Here is a 20,080-nt window from a genome sequence, read left to right on the forward strand (position 1 = left end):
GTATTAGCAGAACCAGAACAACCTGCATTTAGGATTAGTTTACATAAGTTTGGTTTATTTGTAGAGAATTGCATACTTATAAACAAATATGACTTTTAAGAAAATTTTTCCAATTTCCCTTACAATTTCTTGTTGCCAAGACTGCCTGGACACTTTCAGCTTTTTTTCTAAATATTTCAGTTATTTTTCTACTGAGCTAATTTGTTAAATTGTGATATTTTCTTATTAGAAACTGTTCAAAGATATCTTCTCAAATTTATGCTTTTCCTCTCATATACATGGGACAGCTTTCCAGGGATTATTATGAATGGAGACTGAATTGCAAGAAAATCATCAAAATTCTGTTTCAGTCCAGTCTTTGAGAAAGGAGTTCTTCCTGATTGCTTCTGCAGCAGCACCAACAAGGCCTGGCAGGCATGCTATGGGCATGTTATGAAACATGGAAGGAAATCAACACATACATCCACATGATTTGACTGCATCATGTGATCTAGTCTTCCTGGCTCACTAACAGAAAAACTGGGAAAGTAGAAATAAAGAGTGATTGCAAGGAACAGCAAACGCAGCAGAAACTGAGGGGCAACCAATTCTATGCCAAACAAAATGTGTAGCAGAATTTTTATCCCTATTAGAATTGTCTACACAGGACAGAACTTCTTCTCTCCAGTGGCACCAGGCAGTGACCAGGAAGAAGGAATTCTGGCGCCTCAGAGATGGCAACAACTGATGTCATTGGCATGATCCAGTTGAGCTGGTACTTAGCATGTGACTGGGATATATAATCCTCAATGTGACAAGTGGACTGATTCTGGGAAATGTGCCCACAGTGTCAAAATTTGTAGCCAAACTCTCAGAGCATTATGCCTGCACCTGAATGGGACCTGCACAAGGATATTTGGAGTAACTGTACTGAAAGCATACTAACAGAGCACAAGATTAATAAAATATGTAAAGTGGCTTAACTGTGGGATGTATCAGGCAAAATCTTACTATGAGGGATGCACACCATGCATACAGAACTGTGTATAAGATCTCCTGTAAGTACCAGATAATTCAAATTATTAAATCAGAAACAATGAATCATTTATTGAAGCTAAAGAGCAGGATGAAAACCAAGAGAATCAGGCTGAGTTCATTACAAATCCATCTTTAAAATTTAAAAAAAAAAGGGACAAGAGGAAATTGTTGTTTGTGAGTGAGGTTACAGGCAGCACTGCTTGTTGCAGACTGTGCAGCTGGCTGTGTTGGTGTCTCCTGTGTGTGTCTGTACTTATGTATATCTCTGGGACACACACTCAGCCTCACTACTGGCTGAACTGGCACCTGTGAAAGGAGCAGTCACATCTACAGTGGCCTGGAAAGGTGAAACTCCAGATCACAGAGGATGTTTGAGACAGTGACTTACAGCATCCCTCAAAAAAAGTCACACTTTGCAGTGGTTTTGACCTCTTGAGAAAAACATAAGGCAGGATTTTCCTTTGGAGAAGCTCTACCAATTCTTTCAATAGATTTTTTTTTTATTCAGTCGTTCATTAATTCTTTTTTGCCACCATGTCTATCAATATGCCTGGTAAAGACCTCACACTGACGTTTTTTCCCAGCTCTCTCCCAAATCCTTTCTTAACAACTCTTTCACTGCCAAGTACTCAGGTGTTAAGATTTCAGTGAAAGGTCACAACCTACTGTGGCAGTGGTGGTCCCACGGTGTAAAGGAGAGCACTCTGGACTCCGAATCCCAAGGTCCTGAGTTCCAGTCTCAGTGGGACCGTCCCCTGGCAGTTCAATGCCTCCCTGGCATTCCATCCTGTCAGATCTCGGATGCTCAGCGGGGTCAGCCCTGGTTAGTAGCGGGTGCTGTGACAGTCCCGAGGACTTCCCTGTCACTGCCCAAGCTCGCTCGGCCGTGGCAAATGGACCTTGGGACTTAAACGGTGGGGCGAGTTCTGCTCACGCTGTGCCTCACCTAAAAAATCCCCTGCGCAGGCTGGAAGGGCACACCCACGTGGGGAGAGCCCTGCCCAAATCTTCGTTAGTGAAGTCTGGCCGTACTGTTGGCAGTTCAGAGTTTTCATTCTTGAGTTAAAGTTACTTGCAGTTCACAAAGCTGCTTTGTTGAAAACTAACATTACAGCCAGGTGCCTCATCAGGAGGACCTTCCAGGCCACGTTTAGGACCAAAACTGCCCAGGTGAATGGAGGAAGAACAAGTATGGGAAAATCGAGGGTAGCGGGATTAAAGCGCCAACTGCACGGTTGCTGATCCCGGCAGGGAAGCCGTGCTCCCGGGAAAACATGCTGGGCTGCTCCGCTGACTCAGCTCCCGGCTTCCCTCCTCGGGAGGCTCCTCGGCCCCGGCCTCGCCACAGAGAAGGGCACAGGGTCCCTCCCGGCCTCCTGCGAAGCCGCGGCTCCCGCCCCCACTCCTCCTTTTCCTCTCGGGCCGGGATTCACCGCAGAGACAACGAAGGGACCCGCCGTGCCGTGCCGGGCTGGGCTCCGCGGCGGGCGGGCAGGAGAAGGCGGCGGGGCGGGCGGGCCGGGTCGGCGGAAGGGCCGCCCTTCCTCCGCCGCGCTCCCCGCTCTGGGCGGTGCTGCTGCTGCTGCGGGACGGGACGGGATGGGCCGCACGGTCGTGGAGCTGTTCTACGATGTGATCTCTCCCTACTCCTGGCTGGGGTTTGAGGTGAGGGAGCGGCAGATGGAGGGGGCCCTGCCCGGCTCCCGCTGCCGCCGGGCCAGGCTGGGCCGGGCGCGCCGCCGCCTGCCCTTCCCTTCCCTTCCTTCCTTTCCAAGGGCTGTTCAAGGGCAGCGCCCGGCGGCTGCTGCGCCCTCCCCGCCGCTTCGCAGCTCTTCTCTCACCCGTCAGGGCTGTCTAGGGTTCTTCCTAGAAAATATTGAAATCCAGGGACACCAGGGAAGGTTGTCCCAGCCAGCCAGCCGTGCGTGTGCGGGAGCTGCTGCCGAACATTTTGCTTCAGGGATCGATTTTATGTTTAACAAGTGCGAGCGTCCACTCAGGCGCTTGATTTTCACCCGTATTTAATCCTGCTTAGACTTTTACAGTCGTGACACGAACGTGGTCCTCTCAGTTTTTCTGAGATCAGAGTTCTCTGGCAGCATCCAGGAAGAGCTGTAGGACTATGACTAATACAATAGAAAAGGATTTATCTGCAGTGCCCATTTCCTTCCTTAGTCGCGCACAGCCCTATAGACACCTCTGTTAATCCATCTCTTCTATTGGTGCAGGTTCTCTGCCGGTACCAGCACATATGGAACATTGAGCTGCGCTTTCGTCCAGCATTCCTTGGTGGCATCATGCAGCAAACTGGTAGGCGTACGGGGAGATTAGTTCTGGAGGGAAACACCTTCTTCACTAGTAGGGCAGTAGTGGGCAAGCTCATGGTGAGTGCAGAGCCCACAGAGACAGATTTAAGCTTAAGTTTTGGCACCAATAACAAGTTACCTGTAGGAATGTGGAGCTCGATAGTGATTGAGAAATCAGTCACAAGGAATTTCATACTGTTGCAACTACACAGCCACACATACAGTCTGTGCCAAAGTTCATCAGTTCTAAAATACCGTAATAATAATTTGATATGGAGTGTGTTCCTTAAAGTTTTCTGTTTCATTCCACCCAAAATAATTTGTGGAACACTTGCACTTTGTAATATGCAGAAAGGATCCAAGTATGTCCTAAAACAGGTCATCTGAGAACAAATTGGTCACCGAGACTTAAAAATCATGAAATTAACAAGTCTGCATTGGCATTAGTAATTGTCTAGCTTAAAAATCATCTGTCTGAATCAACATAAATCCCTGCTACGACATTGGTACCTTGGTTTAAAACTGTTTCTGCTATCTTAAAGGGTTCATCTGTGTAAAACCAAAATAAATCATGTTTAAATCCTAGCATTGTCTTTGGAAAAGCTGACTATGTTTCAGTAAGCCAGTATGAAATTATAATCTTCCTTAGGCATATGTATCCATAAGGTCTAATTTGTCCAGGGTTGCTTTGTCCAGTGTCACTGTAATACAATTGAAAATCTCAACTTTTTCCTAAAAGGTAACAAGCCACCAGCAATGTTACCAAAGCGTGCTGAGTACCTGCTGAAGGATATAAAGAGGATGGCAAAATACTACCAAGTGCCTGTAAACATTTCTGGAGATGACTTCCAACGTATCTTTCGTACAAGTAAGAAAGAGACTTAGCTTAGCTGGTACTTCTCACATCTAACACTTCTGGTTCCAGTTCTCCATAACAGTTAAAGGTGAATTCCCTGTCCACAGCCTTTTCTTGTATCTGTGAGCAATATTAAGTCTGTGAATTTTCAACCATAATAGACATTTCTGGAGAAATATGGTTGTGAATTACATTAGCATGAGTGATAACTGTGAATTAACATAAGCTTAACTGTTACAGACTGTGGATTTATCAGGCCTGTTACAGAGGAAATCATACTGTTCTTAGGTAGCATTCATTCAGACTGTATCTGCTCCTGATCCTGTGCCTTGTTTCAGTAAGTTTCTCTGTTTTCCCACTAATCCCAGGCAGTCTTGCGGCCATGCGCTTTATCACAGCCACTGACATGACACAACCACAATACCTGGAACCCTTATCTAGGGAGTTCTGGATACGGTTTTGGTCACAGGTCAGTATTCTATGAAGCCAACTTTTTGATCCTTTCTGTCACCCTTCCTGTCCCACATCATGCAAATGTAGAATTTGAGCAAGAGAAAGGAAAGATCTTTTAATGAAAAGTCATAGGAAGAATTCAAGGTCATAGTGGTTCAGAAGCCACTGTGAGAAGAACAAGCTTATAGTCAGTTTAATTTACCTTCTTTTAGGCCTATATGGTAAGTCCTACAGGCTGAGTGGATCAGTGGTTGCTATCAGGAAAAACCTAATACATTCCTATGTTAGGTGACTTAAAACCTTCTCTGAGGAGTTTCTCCAGAAACTAGTATTGGTTTTATTTCTATTCTCTTAGAAAACTTGCTTTCAAGTCCAGAGCTGAGCTTTTGTTCTTAAGTACTGATTTACTTATTTTATTCTTTTCCCAGCATGAAGATATCAGTCAGCCAGAGAATATATTGACTGTAAGTGTCTCCTCTTTGTTGGTGCTTTTGCATTTCTGATACAGCTTCTTACTCATGACTTGGATCAGTAGTAAATATGAAGACAGCTTAGTGAAATTAACACCTGGAGTTTTGTAAAATTTCAGGTAGAAAAAAAGTGGATTTAATTTCCCTAGCAGCTCTGTTCAGAATGGTTTTTTTTCTTTCTTGTCATGCTTTGCATGACACTCAGAACCAAAATCCCCCTTTTTTTTTTGGTAATCATGTGGCAAGATATCCAGGATGGATGATTAGTTATCTTTTAGTACTATTTTATTAACAGTTGTTAAAGTATGAACAGTTTTCTCCAGAATGCATTGAGGTATTGCTGCTATATGAAGTGTTCAGGTGAAATGCAACACTTTGGGGAAGTTGACTTTCCTTGGACTGATGGAGCCAAGCTTTCTATTAAACTCAGTGCTGTATTGCCCTTTTGTATGCTTAGAAATTATATTCTTGATGCATTTTCTTTTGGTGTTTAGATTTTGTTTATTCCTGTGAAATCTGTAATGGCATGTAAGTTAGTGTACCAGGAGATCCTCTTTAAGGGCTCTCCTTTTTACATTATTTTATAAGTTCTTGGAATATGAAGAAAAGAGAGGAGTTGTCCATGACTGGTCTCTCCTATCCAATGTCCTAACTGAAATTTGAAACTCGCAGTCTTGCTATTCCCCCAGTCTAGTAATTGCACTTCTGCTTCATCTTAGTGTACCTTTTTTACCAGAATTTCAGCAAAGGTTTCCTTTGGTCTTTTTAGGAGGCAAGATTTGAAGGATAGGATTAAATTGTGGTGTGTTAACCCTGGTAAGGCAGCTAAGAACCACAGAGACACTCACTTGCTTCCTCCACTGCCCAGGAGGACAAGGGAAGAGGTAAAGAGCAAAAGCAAGAAAACTTGTGGGTTGAGATAAAATTCCTTAATAAGCAAAATAAGTGGTAGAAGAGTGAAAGAAAACCAAACAAAGGCAATCACTCACCACTGCCTACAGGTAGACTGATGCTCAGCCAGTTCCCAAGCAAAAGGAGGTGAATCTCCCTAAACTCCCTCCTCACTAATTATTCCTGAGTCTGTTATATGGCACAGTTTCTCTCTTTGGTTAATTCATGTCATCTCCCTTGTGTCATCTCCCAACATGCTGTGAACACTCAATCTATTCCTTGTGGGGGGAGAGTGAGAAACAGAGAATGCTTTGACAGTGTGCAAACACTGTTCACGAATAACTAAAGTAATTAGTATAGAATCATAGAATCGATTGGGTTGGAAAAGACCTCTGAGATCATTGAGTGAAACCCTTGGTCCAACTCCAGTCCCTTTACCAAATCATGGCACTCAGTGCCACGTCCAATCTGTGTTTAAAAATCTCCAGGGATGGGGAATCCACCACCTCTCTGGGCAGCCCATTCCAATGCCCGATTACTCTCTCTGGAAAGAATTTTTTTCTGATATCCAGCTTAAATTTCCCCTGGCAGAGCTTGAGCCCGTGCCCCCTTGTCCTGTTGCTGAGTGCCTGGGAGAAGAGACCAACCCCCACCTGGCTAGAACTTCCCTTCAGGTAGTTCTAGACAGTGATGAGGTCACCTCTGAGCCTCCTCTTCTCCAGGCTAAACAACCCCAGCTCTCTCAGCCTCTCCCCATAGGATATATGCTCCAGTCCCTTCACCAGCCTTGCAGCTCTTCTCTGGACCCGCTCCAGCACCTCAATATCCTTTCTGAACTGAGGGGCCCAGAACTGAACACAATACTCAAGGTGTGGCCTCACCAACATAGAGTACAGGGGAAGGGTCACTGCCCTGGTCCTGCTGGCCACGCTATTTTTGATACAGGACAGGATCCCACTGGCCTTCTTGGCCACCTGGGCACATTGGTGGCTCATGTTGAGCTTCCTGTCAATTAGTACCCCAAGGTCCCTTTCTGCCTGGCTGCTCTCCAGCCACTCTGTGCCCAGCCTGTAGTGCTGCAGGGGGTTGTTGTGGCCAAAGTGAAGGACCCGGCACTTGGCCTTATTGAACTTCATCCCATTGGAATCAGCCCATCTCTCAAGTCTATCCAGATCCCTCTGCAGAGCCCTCCTGCCTTTCACCAGATCGACACTCCCTCCCAACTTGGTGTCATCAGCAAATTTGCTGCTGATGGACTCAATCCCCTCATCTAAATCATCAGTAAAGATGTTAAACAGGACTGGACCCAACACAGACCCCTGGGGAACACCACTGGTGACTGGCTGCCAGCTGGATGCAGCTCCGTTCACCAGCACTCTCTGGGCCCAACCCTCCAGCCAGCTCTTAATCCAGGAGAGGGTACACTTGTCCAGGCCATGGGCTACCAGCTTTTCCAGGAGTATATTATGGGAGACAGTGTCAAAGGCCTTGCTGAAGTCCAGATAGACCACATCCACAGCCTTCCCCTCATCCACCAGGTGGGTCACCTGATTGTAAAAAGAGATCAGGTTGGTCAGACAGGACCTGCCCCTCCTAAACCCATGCTGGCTGGGTCTAATCCCATGTCCACCCTGAAGGTGCTGTGTGATTGCACTCAGGATGATCTGCTCCATAACCCTGCCAGGCACGGAGGTCAGGCTGACAGGCCTGTAGTTGCCAGGGTCCTGCTTGCAGCCCTTTTTGTGGATTGGGGTGACATTGGCCAACCTCCAATCATCTGGGACCTCCCCAGAGAGCCAGGACTGTTGGAAGATGATGGAGAGCGGTTTGGCAAGCTCTTCTGCCAGCTCCCTCATCACCCTGGGATGGATCCCGTCTGGTCCCATAGACTTGTTAGGATCCAGCTGGCTCAGTAAGTCATTAACTATATCCTCCTGGAATACAGGAGGGCTATTCAACTCCCTATGTTACCAGCATTGTTTTGGTCACAAATCTGAAACACAAAAGCATAGGAGCTGCTGTGAGGAAAAGCAGCTCCATCCCAGCCAGACCCAGTACATAAATATACACAGAACATTCTGACATAGTTTCTTAATCCACAATTATTTAAATAAAGCAAGGACATGCAGAATTTCAGTCACAAACTTCATACTCAGATTTTTAATGTAGTTACTGTTTGGCAGTCAGTGAGTATCCCCTTGTGTTCATCAAGGCAGACAGGTAGGCATCTTCTTGTTTGCTTGTGTCTATCTTCATTCACCCCTGCAGCAAGTACTAGACTTCCCTCTCTTCTGAAAATTTGACATCCAAAGCTTGGGGAGGGGTCCCAACCCTTTCATCTCAGTCTTTATAGGTGACTTTATTTTACAATTAGAAAAATGGAATGTTTTTTACTTCATAACAGTTCCTTAGTCTTTTTAATTTATTTTTGTCAGCAACAATTTCACAAATTGCTACAGCAGCAATGTTTAGTTTGAACTCTGCCTCAGTCTAAGTACTTTTTCTGCCCTAAAATAGTGAGGACCAGATACTACGTTAATGTGGAAATGCTACAATCTAAACACTGTGGCTATTAAGCATACACAGCCTTTTGTTCTAGTCCAGTGCTACACATTTTTACTCTCCTGTTCAAGCACAAGTCAAAAAAGCTTCTAATCTCCCTGATGTGTAAGGAGGAGAAGATACAAGAAAATGTGGATGCTAAACAAAAAAGGCGATTGAAAGAAAGGAAGAATCACCAACACCTGCATGTGTAGGATTACTGGTCCATGTGCAATAATTGGTTTTTGTTTGGGGTTTTTTCCTTAAAAAAAAAAAAGGCATGCTATTCAGCCATTCAGGTAGATGGAAAGAAGTTAAGGGGTTTTTTAGTGAAATACTTTATTAAAAGGGATTGTAATTTCAGTGTTACCAGATAAACATCAGACCTTTTTTGGCTACTTTATTTCCTTCCTCTGTGGCAGAGACACAGAGGTGGTGAAAATGATACAATAGTAACACCAGCAATGTTTAACTTCTCTGAGTTACAGCGTCTTTCATGCAGCGTCACTTACAGATCTCATGTGGCCACATTTGTCATACAAACTGTTTCTGTCTTGACAGGCTTGTACAGTAAGGTTTTCTTCTTCATAACATCAGTTTGGGGTTTTTTTGTAAATTATCTGATGAGTCGTTGTATTAGAGGATCAACTTAGTATTTATCTCATTTGGGGGGGCTTGGAAGTTTAAAATAAAATCTCTTCCACTTTGCATCTGAGAATTGTTAAATGATGGATTGGGTTGGGAATACAGCAAGACAGTTGTGCAAGAAGTCCTTCAAGAGTATTTTGACATTTTTTGGCAATACACCTTGGGTGATAACACTGAAGATTAAATTAATTAGACTATAGTAGGAGATAGAGTATTTACTATTAAAGTACTCTTAATTATACCATCTTTTCTCAGGTTGCCAAACAGGCTGGGCTATCATCAGAGCTCTCCCAGAAGGTACTTGAAATGATTTCATCCCCTAAAGTGAAGGACCGACTGAAAGAGACAACAGATGAAGCCTTGAAATATGGGGTGAGATGCTTCCAATGCCACTGGGCTTCACAGCTATGCATTCCTTCCCTATTACAAATATGGGGAAACAAGGAATAATGAAGATGATGATTAGAAAGCACTATATAGACCATATCTCTTGGGTACTCTTTGCTTTTTGAATGTGTTAAAGTTAACTCTGTTGTTGGTAGTTTATCTCCCTGTCAAGGGAAAACCCAGTTGACCCATTCAGCTAATTCCAGCTGGACAGCAAGAATAGGACCAGTACTGAGAGATACCATTTATCACTACTTGAAATAGAACTGTGGATTTATCAGGCTGCTTTCTTTTGCTCCTTCAAAAAGGGCACACAGACTCTGGAGAGTCACTTACTTTCTGATGGGTTCATTAGACTTTAAGAATGAAAAAGTGAAAAGAAGGGGAGGGGAAAAAAAAGTCAAAATTATTGGGGTTTATTACTGAAGACTGATGACATGTCTGCAAAACTTGCCTCATTATAACATTCTCTGTTTCACCTCCATGGTGTCAATAGGCATTTGGGATGCCTGCTGTTGTGGCACATCATAATGGGGAACCTCATCTCTTTTTTGGCTCTGATCGCTTAGAGCTGCTAGGCAGCGTAATAGGTGAGTCTACCTAATAACATCACTTTTGGTTTCATGCTTTTACCTTCTTGTAATGGAACACATTAAAAATGTGCCTGAATAAAACACTCTTAAAGTCTTTCAAATACTAACTAATGTTGGGTATCCTCCTGGAGTGAAATCTCAGTACAGTTAAAGTGACCAAACGTATAGTCGTTTTTGAGACAAGGAGTAATCTAAGTTCTCCATCCTCTCTCAGTATGTTTCAAGACTTTGTGCTCCACATGTCATTCTCACAATGCAACTGAAACTTGTTTTCAAAAAACTCATATTTTAACCTTTTGGTACTGGACATTAGGTCTTGGCTAAGAATAAGACTGTGGTTGATACTGCGTTTTATCAGTTTTTCATTTCTATCTTTTTAATAAAAACCACATTATCACAGCTTCCCAAACCATAACTTGTATAACTTGTGCTTACCTACACAAATTTTTAACAGATATTCATACACTGAACATCCTTCTTTTCATTTTTCTGCAATAGAATGCACACTTTACATTTTTAAAGAGATTGAAATAGGTTGTGATAAATAATAAAACTCAAGTCACCTGTTTTAAGGGTTAGAAGGCCTTTGACTATTGATCTTAAGATTTGGCATTTGAGAGAGTATGTCAGTAGAAAGAGTTATGCACAAAACTAGTGCTCATGCTCAGCAGAAAAAGTTAAATTAGTTTTAGTCACAGGCTCAAACAGAATGGACATTTTTTGAGGTTTTTTTCTCACCTGGATGGGTTTCTGATACAATATTTTTGATGAAAATGAGAGTGAGGAGAGGAATACCCAACAACCACTACAGCAGTCACTAATCCTGATTAGAAATGCTGTGGCCTGGTTTCTAGTTTCAACTCCAAGTACTTACTCAGATTTTCCTTTTATTTCTCTGAGTCCCCAGCCTTCCACCCCTTTTTGCTTTCTTAGTCCCCAGCCCTCCATAAAAAGAGTCCTAAAAAGAAGTCCTAAAAAGAATTGGCTTGACCCTCACGAGGAATACCCCAGACCTGCCAAATCTATCATGTCTAACAGAGGAAAATAATTCTTCTGTGCAGCTTCAGCTGTTACTAGGCAATGAAGGATTTATGCAGCTGTCTGAACCATGCCAAACCACATATTAATCTGTATTGCATCATCACCAGTTACCCTTCCAAAGAGTAAGAACAGTCATCCTGCTGCAGAAATATGACTGCCCAATCACTTCTGTGTATTAAATTTTAACTGTCTCTTTTGTGCTGGTTTGTCCTGCAGGTGAAAAATGGCTGGGACCAGCTCCAAGCTCCAAGCTGTGAAAAGTTCTGAGGAAATATATAAGCAGAAAAATATATACGTACACAGTCAATCTTCAGTGATTATCTGAATGTATCCAGTTTTATGGAGAGATGGCTTTTTCATCCATAACATCCATAATTTTACAGCTTGGTCTTATACCTAATTATGAAGAATTTAAAGGATTGCCAGTATTACATTCTGGTGAGGTCTTTACCAATACAAATGTGCCTCCTTTCTTTTGAGAGATCACAGACTAACATGAAAGATTAAACATTAAATATTTAACTTCTTGCAGATTAAACATTCTTTTTTCCTGGTTAGCCTTCTCTCGTTTACCCTAAAAACATGGGGCTTAAATTGTAATGGCACTGTGATCTTTGGACTTCTCATGTCTTCCTGCTTGTCCTTTGTAAACACACACACACACACAACCTAAGAGAAGCTGGCCATATTCTCCTTTTATTTTAAATCCAATGTACTACATAGACACTAGAAGCACAGGATAAGGTATTCATCCTTCCTTTTACTTTGCAGCATGGCACCTGGAGGGGGCATAATTCAAGCCCAAAGCTAAGTCTAGGGAACCAGTGAAGTATTTCCAAGGGAACTATCCCCATCCTGGACAGTATTTTACACACCTTGCTCTGCAGTGACTGACATTTGGGGAAACCACCACACACATGCATTTTTGGGCACCAACCCCAGACCTTGCAGGGGTTTTTAATTAATTCAAGTCTTACAGTAATGTCTTCAGAGGACAGTGGTGATCACAACTTAAGTTTAGCTGGCAACTGAACCAGACTGGATTTTGCTTCCTCAAGGGTGCCTTAATTGCTGCCTATCCAAAGGTGATTTAGATATGGCTATGACGGACTTCCCATCTTGTAGAATGCAGAGAGAAAGGTGTGCAAACAGTAAAACTAAGAAATTTCACATGGAAACATTTTGAACATGGCCTTGTATTGGCTGGATTGGAGTAACACACTGAAACTAATTTAATTTGTACCAAGCTTGATTTCTCAGTGATCCTGGGCTGTCTCTGATGCATCACTTGATGAAGCAGAACTAGCAGCAGCTGGAATTCTGTTTTTCGTCTTTTTTCTGAACTTTAAGGTAAAGCATGTTCATGCTTGTTGGCGTGAACATCAAATCCTGAAACAAAGTATCAGAAAAAAAATCTGTATCCTTCATGTTCTTACAGCTCTAAGTGTTGTGGGAGTATCATTTGTTCCCCCATCCATAATTTTGCCTTCTTGCTCCTCTTTCATCTTTTGAACCAGACTGATTGAAGAATAACCAGCCTTTGTGGCAGAATGTTCTTGATTTAGCAGATATACCAAATGAGATGGATCTTACAGACTGCAATATATTTCGCAAAACTCTCCTAAAGGCCCTTAGACCTACTTTAAATCAGTGGAAATTAAATGCTCAAAACCTTACATATTAAAATAATACTTAAACACTACTGGGATAAGGAAAATCCAAACTCAGGATTTTTCTTACATTGCTTAGTGCCTGTAATAATCACCAGTAAATGCAAACCCACAGCCTTTGCATTTGTATCTGTAAGTTTGCAAATTGTTGCAATTCTAACTGTATACCTACTTCGAGCAAAATTTGCCTGTTTGGGAGCAGAACTTGGATGGAATTCTGCCTCTTAATTAGACAACCTTGCTCCAGGATTACAGAGCACAAGCTCTGTAAACATTGGCAGACACTGTGGTGAGTACTTCAGTGAACTCTTGACCAGCAGCTACACCTGTCATGCTCAGCATTTATGTATGTTGTAGTAGCATTGCAGTAGTCTCAGTGGTGAATACCAGGTTCTCTGCCTGGCTTCCCTTTCTGATCTCCCGTGGCACCAGTGGCCATCACCACAGGGAGGTGAACTGTTTACTTGACTGCTCCGAATGCCACAAGGTGGCAGGGCAGCTAAAAGCTGAGCACTGAAAAAACACTGAAGACCTAAACAGCAGTAGTAAGAACTACCAGCTGTTTAGAAATATTTAAGAGTATCTGGAAGAATTTTCTCCTATAAAGATGATACCTCTTCTACTTAGCTATGTACCAAACTAGTTCCTGAGAGCCTCAAATCCATACCACTTTCAAGGTCTCATGTTGTTTAGCTGTCAGGCCAAAGCAAACACTGGGAAAGGAAAGGAATACTGAGTGAAAAGAGAGACTGAGCAGCACAATCGAAACTGGACTATGAATTCTAGGGAAAAAGTGTGAAGGTGTGTTCCCCTTTGCTCTATTATAGATCTCGCCAGGAGATCAAGTCCCACTTCCCACGTCTGGAAAAGCTGTGAAACTGGCGTGGACAAGTAGGTCCCAGCAATGCTAGGCTGAAAACAAGCAAGCGTACAAATAGGCACAACATCACAACATGAGCAAATGAAAGGGGCTCTGTAAAATAATAAAACTATAAGAAGCAGAGGATAGGTGCAGAGAAACCCAGGTTGCATCTCAGCAAAGGAAATTAAAGAAAAAGAAGAGAAAAAAAAGTGTACCTAGATTAGAGCAGAGAGAAATGTCTCAAAGGGAAATGCTGTTCCCTGAGAGGGAGGAGGCAACCAAGAAAGGGAGAGGTTAGGTAGACTACGCAGGCCAGAGTCAGCTGGGCATGGAAGATCGTTTGGGGAAGAAGGTATAGGATTAACTGTGTGCACTGTGGAACCATACAGTATTTGCTCCACTGTTCCAGGGAGGACAGGGATGACCCAGGGCCTGCCTCCACCCTGAGCCAAGGGCTTATGGTGCTCTCCCACATCCGTTACCTGTGCTCTTCACCCAGTGCACAGAGACAGTCCTCCAGCGGTGACATCACACACAGCACAAAATGGAGGCCTGCAGAACAAGGCAGTTCTTTAACCTCCCCCTGCAAGCACCTTCTTAACTGCCCTTTCAACCCTCAGCAAGCACAGCATCCTAAATTAAGTCTCTCTCTTTTCTCCCATCTTTATCTCTGTGCAAGTGAGAAGGAAACATTTCATTAGAGCACTTACTGGATTATGGTGCTGAGCATCTGGTTTGCTGCCTTTTCCTTTTCCAGTGGAGCCAGCAACACTGCTGGAAGGAAGCAACCTGCTTCCTAGAAGGGAACCAAGCACAGAACAACACAGAAATAATCAAGAGGGTATCCCAGGAGCTGCATGTACAGCTGGTTTTACCCCAAACTTTTCAGAGATCTGTGGCTCATCCACAGGTAAGAGTGAAAGGAAAATATCTGTGCCCAATTTCACTAATGTTACCTTGACCTATTTCTCATTCTAGCATGAAACACAAACAACATGACTACTTTTATTTCATTCATTCAAAAAAAATCATTGGTCACTGGTTCCAGACTGTTACAATGCCACAAGTGCTCTGAATTCTTGCCTAAAGAAGCTATACCTATAGCTATCTAATGAGTAATAAAGGCATTCTCCAACCTTCCCAAATGTTCACATCAGTCCATTTTTTATTTCTGTATCAGTTCTACTGTTACACACAAGAAATAGTTTAATACAGCAGCTTCCAATAAGTGACAATTCATGCAGTCAAGCTAAAAAATGCCATTACTGAAGACATCTGTGCAGCCTGAATACCTTATCTCTAAGAATACACTTTCGTGAAAGCGAGTCTAATCTTAAAATCTCAACAGTGTTTGTATTTGTTCTCCCTCTGACCCCTCCCTTGAGATGCCCACATCTGACCTCATAGTTTAAGGAATTTGCCTCTCATCACATATCAACACCATGGCAAAACCAGGGATGAAATACTTTCCAAAATTCACAAATGAAGAACATTCTTTTGCTTCCTGGAATCATCTTACATTCACTATATACATTCCACAAGAAATGAGTATGATATCTAAAATAACAGTCTTTTTACACCATTCTAAATTTATTCTTAGGTGACCCTCCAATCTATCCATTCTAAGACTTAAAATCATTAAATACGGTAATTTCATAACCAGTATAGTTTCTGAGAGTTTATGCATGGCTGTATTGCAACAGTTAATCTGTATTATAACTATTTTCTTTCAATCAGAGGAAAATGGAAAGAGTTTAAGAGTTTGTACCAGTGTGGAATGTGCTAAGGGGGCAGAAGGACCAGGTGAATCCCTGTGATGGCATATCACCTACCCACCATTTGATCAGGAAAGTGAAGAAAGCTGTGAAACTCAGATAATGAGGAATTCCTGCAGTAAGATGGTAAGCTGTTGATCACAGGAACATTTTTTTCTTTCTGACTTACATATGATCATACCAATATTTTCTAGGGAACAGATGAGACGCAATTTTTCAGTATTTTTTCAAAGGCAGACTATCCCATTTCCCAGTTTCATGATGTAATTTAAAAATGAGGTTGAAAAACAAAACTGGTAAATCACTGCCATTTGTTGCGAAACTGTGGTTTTAAACAACATGAATTTACAGTACAAGGGTTCTTCATTTTGTATATATCCCAGCTCTATTAAATTTAATTATGTTTCTGTAAGAAGTGACTAACAACCCAAGTAACTGAGTAAAAACACATCTAAAACAATTAGAAGTGTCCAAGGGTTAAGGAGAGTTATAGCTGAATTTATATCCTGCCCTTGAGGCTATGAGGAAAGTCACCTCTGCCTCATGTGATACGCACTGGCATATGAGGCATATTGGTGCTTTAGAGCCAACTCAGAAAATATTTTGGCAATGCCAACTCTCTGTGTCTTTATCTGGGAGCATAATGGCCACAGACTGCTGACAATTTTTTCTCCTTTTCTGTAACCTTTTTCTCTCAATCTGAAAGGCACTTTGGAGAACCCAAGAATGTGTACATGGCTTAGGAATTCTGGAATCATTCAGTGTAAGATCTAGGACCTGTGGTGGGCATGTCTTAGTTTTCTCTGTAAAAAAAATCAATTCAGTCTGATTTTACACAGTGTATTAACTGTCTGAATAGTTATTTTATAGCTCTAAAGGGCAAAACTCAAACACCAGGATGCCTCTCTGTGTCCCCAAGGGGTTTTCTTTGCTTTCAGTTTAATTCTGGCATTTCTTCAGCTTATTATGCTCAGTTATAGATAATTACAGCTCTTCCCTGTTGCATAGATTAACCCAAATTACCAATATTCATTTAAATGTAATTTTGTCTACAAATAGTAGCATATTGCCACACTTGATCTTGTGGTAATTAGTCTTCTGTTAGGACTGCATGTAGTAAATAAATTGAAAATGTTTAGTATTTGCAAAAATCAAAATAAATCTATCATCCCTGTAATTTTCCCTTGTTTTTTTAGCACAACAAATTGTTCTTAACCTTATCTTTTTCCAGCTCAAGAACCGTCAGAATTTCTGGAAATAAACTTTCAAAAGCTTTAAAATTCCTAAGAGCAATATTTCTTTGTGCTTAGAGAATGCAGGATCAATTCTGCTACCTCATGTACCTCACACACACATGGTCTCTGCAGTCTCCTGCTGAGATTAATTGATTTCAACTCATCAGAAAAGTATCCATAATGTTTATCTCTTTTAACCATGGCTCTCTTAGCATAAATTAGAAGGCCACATACAAACCTGCAGGTTTCTTGGTGTACCTTTATACAGGTTTGATGTTTTTTAAAGCATGCACTGAAGATAAAAGAATAGATAGGGTAGAGCAAAAGAACACCACTCCTGCCTGGTGCAGCTGTCTGACTGTGCCAAGGTACTGAGAAAGCAGAATCAAATTTTTGCAGTGTCAGTATCACATCATTGCCATTGACAATGGAGCCTATAAAACCTACAAATTATGTTGAACTTTATATAGTTAATATTGCATCCTATGTAATGATTATTCTTAGTGATGCATATTAATAATTTATATACCTGTGGGACAGTAAGGAGTCAGCAGATAGGGAAACTGTCTCGGGAAGAGCAGTAGAGGCCACTAGAAAGCATCCCATCTTCCAACATCTGTAACAAAAGGGGAACTGCTAGGCTGAATAGCCTAGCTCCCTTCTAGTGGAGAGTACATTTAGTCAGCAGCTTTTCCCCAAGGAAGCAAGGTTCAAGCTCAGAATGGGCTGGGCCTGTGCTATCAACCTCGTATTTTGATCTGGATCTGAACTTCCATAGCTTGGCTACAGCTCTCAGTGGGGTTTTCAGGCAAGAAAAAAAAATGCAGGGAAGCAAATGTTGCACAGGTGAGCAGAGAGTTAAAAGGAGAGAGAACCCAAGCCAGTATAATAAAAGTTGATAGCGGATCACTTCCACTGGGCTTTACATGATGCAGGCAGATGGGAGAGGTAAGTGGATTTATGGAAAGATCATACATGAATTAAACTATCGGCCATGGCAGGGGACTGTTTCTATGCCTGGGAGTGCCTCAGGTAAATGGAGGGCAAGGGGGACTGCAGTTACCTGCAAGGTCAGAAGAAATGTAAAACCTTTTACTTGATGACAATAGACCATTTCTGACACTCAAGCAAAACAAACTAGTTTGCATTTACACAAATCTTCTGCTCCCACTAATATTTCTCAACACAAGTAAACACAAGCTGTTCATTCACTTCTGACAGGGAACCATCTTTCTTACACCTGATGGTTCTCAAAGAGGTGCCATAATGGCAATAGGAGTGAATATAGCTCAAACAATGTGAGACGAGCTGTGGCCCACTCAGGATAATCCCAGAAATCCATGGAAATGGTAACCTGGACAGTGCCATGGTGTATACAAGTGAAAACCCTCACACCACCAGACACAAGGCAACTATTGCCTTTATGGTGTCATTTCCAGGTCTCTTCCAAATGAGACAATTTCATGGTGTTGGACCTCCCAGCCTTACAGTATTTATTTATCACTCTTGGTCTGAGCTGATGACACTGAACTCTTTCTTCCAAGCTGTCAAAAGAAGGACCTACTGAAGCTCATTCCTAACTTCTGCCTCTGAATAGCAACTCATTAGTTGACTTCTGCAGTGAAGGTCCCTGACATGGCACTTTTTCCTCTCACTATATTTAATGCCTTTGTATCTCTCTCTCAGGACTGGCAATCTGTGTATGTAGTACCCCAGTTCCTAGTTGTAGCATATGGCATGGCTCTCTGTTGATCTCATGATCAATAATCCCAGTTGTTCTCCCTGTTCTTCCAGAGTTTCAGTATCAATGCCTTGCATTCTTTTGTGTCTCTAAGTATACAAACACTCACGCTGTGAGTTGTTCTGCGGAAATGGAGAAATCTTACAAACATCTCACAGAACAGAGGTCTCCACAGAACATCTGACAGTATCACATCTTCAATGCTGTTGCTAAGATACAGACAACTTTAAGCAGGAATCTGATGGCCACTATTGATCACATATAGGGCGGTTGCAGAGACTAAGACCTAACTCTATCTTCAAAGTAAATGGGCTCCACTTGCTGACCCATGTTATCTTTATCAACAATTCCTTTTCACACAATTCCTATAAGGATTTTACTGTCCCTTCCAATGAACTCTCTCCCTTGCCATAAACATAATCCCTAGTATTTCTTACCATCTCAACATGGTCCTATTCCAGCCTTTCAGCAACTACAGTTAAGTTTTGCCTTTTACCCTTTCTAATGACTTGCCAAAGTTGATAGCTTGACCTTCTCAATCATACTTTCCCAAAATACTCTACAGTCCTCTCAGCCTCATTCTCAGAAACAGACTGAAACTGATTTAAATTTTCCCTAATTCTAGCTTTAGGCTGATGCTTAACATGAAATGCACTAATCCAAACCAGTCATTTCAACAAAGCAAAACTCAACTGCAAACATAGTCTGAGATCAGGGCAGGTAATACAATAGTTTTCTCTGCTATGGGACTGAAAAGAACTGTTAGTGACTATAATCATCTCTGCACTGTGAATGGATCCAAGCTGACTTTAATCAACAACCTCAGCGTTAATCAAGTACTACACTAAGAGCCCAGCCCAAGAAAACCTCAGTGCAGGTTAGCTACCTGATCACCCCCCTTCTGAGCAGCATACTGCTTTGTTCAGGAAGCACTGTTTCTGTAACTCCCGTATCCAAACAACCTATAAAGAGTATGGCACTGCATTCAAAAAAGCAACCACAGCTCTCCACAAACACATAAACTCTGCAATCTATTCTAACTCCATATGCAGTATGTACGGCACTATTTATTCATGCTCCTGAAACACTCTTCCCATTAACCTTTGCATGCCAGTTTCTCCCCCCATTTCTCTATCATCTACATATGCTTCTGAAATCCTAAGTACGGCGTACAAAAGATGTGGCTCAACCTCCCAGATGCCTCTAGAAGCATAAGGAGAGGATTTTTCCTTTTTTTTCTTTTTTTTTTTTTCTTTTTTTTTTACCTGGTGAGCTAGAAGTACTGGGTGTGCAGTCACTGTCATCCAGCCACATACTCTGAACCATTGAATCCTGTTTTGGAGGGCCCTCAAGAGAGCACATCAGCTCCTGGAGAGGGCAAAGAAGACGTGTTTTAATAATGCACTTGGTAAAATCAAGGAGGGTAGCCTCTGTTTGTTAGAGATCATACACCCACCCTGTCGTTCTCCTCTTCCTCAGATGTTCCATTTTCCCTCAATCCACTACAACAACTGCTTACACCGGATGAAGAACGTGAAAGTGGCTGCATCACACAGTATCCTGAAGTCTGACTCCTGAGCATTCTGTGAAATGC

The 20,080-nt window shown here is 42.2% G+C and overlaps 2 protein-coding genes across 14 annotated transcripts in view; one reads left to right on the top strand and one right to left on the bottom strand.

Moving 5' to 3' along the window:
- The first annotated feature begins 2,552 nt into the window (after positions 1 to 2,552).
- GSTK1 (glutathione S-transferase kappa 1) lies at positions 2,553 to 11,760 on the top strand. The gene is made up of 8 exons (XM_071558370.1): positions 2,553 to 2,682; positions 3,246 to 3,327; positions 4,063 to 4,191; positions 4,548 to 4,648; positions 5,061 to 5,096; positions 9,438 to 9,554; positions 10,066 to 10,159; positions 11,420 to 11,760. Exons 1-8 carry the CDS (start codon positions 2,617 to 2,619, stop codon positions 11,458 to 11,460), a joined length of 666 nt encoding a protein of 221 aa, XP_071414471.1. The 5' UTR covers positions 2,553 to 2,616; the 3' UTR covers positions 11,461 to 11,760.
- The window catches only part of LOC139673144 (rap1 GTPase-activating protein 1-like), a 50,640-nt gene continuing 42,042 nt past the window's right edge, over positions 11,483 to 20,080 (bottom strand). For 6 of the 13 annotated variants that reach the window (XM_071558310.1, XM_071558299.1, XM_071558221.1 and 3 more), the window contains 3 exons: positions 19,943 to 20,069; positions 19,752 to 19,854; positions 14,359 to 14,531 (listed from right to left, as the gene is read on the bottom strand). In XM_071558310.1, the coding sequence (XP_071414411.1) occupies positions 14,374 to 14,531; positions 19,752 to 19,854; positions 19,943 to 20,069 (388 nt within the window). In that variant the 3' untranslated portion in view covers positions 14,359 to 14,373. Of the gene's footprint in view, positions 14,288 to 14,350; positions 14,532 to 19,751; positions 19,855 to 19,942; positions 20,070 to 20,080 lie in introns of those variants that run through there. The other 7 variants (XM_071558282.1, XM_071558231.1, XM_071558261.1 and 4 more) reach the window with 6 other exon arrangements.

This window comes from Pithys albifrons, chromosome 1 (genome assembly GCF_047495875.1).
Source record: "Pithys albifrons albifrons isolate INPA30051 chromosome 1, PitAlb_v1, whole genome shotgun sequence".
Taxonomy (NCBI): Eukaryota; Metazoa; Chordata; class Aves; order Passeriformes; family Thamnophilidae; genus Pithys; species Pithys albifrons.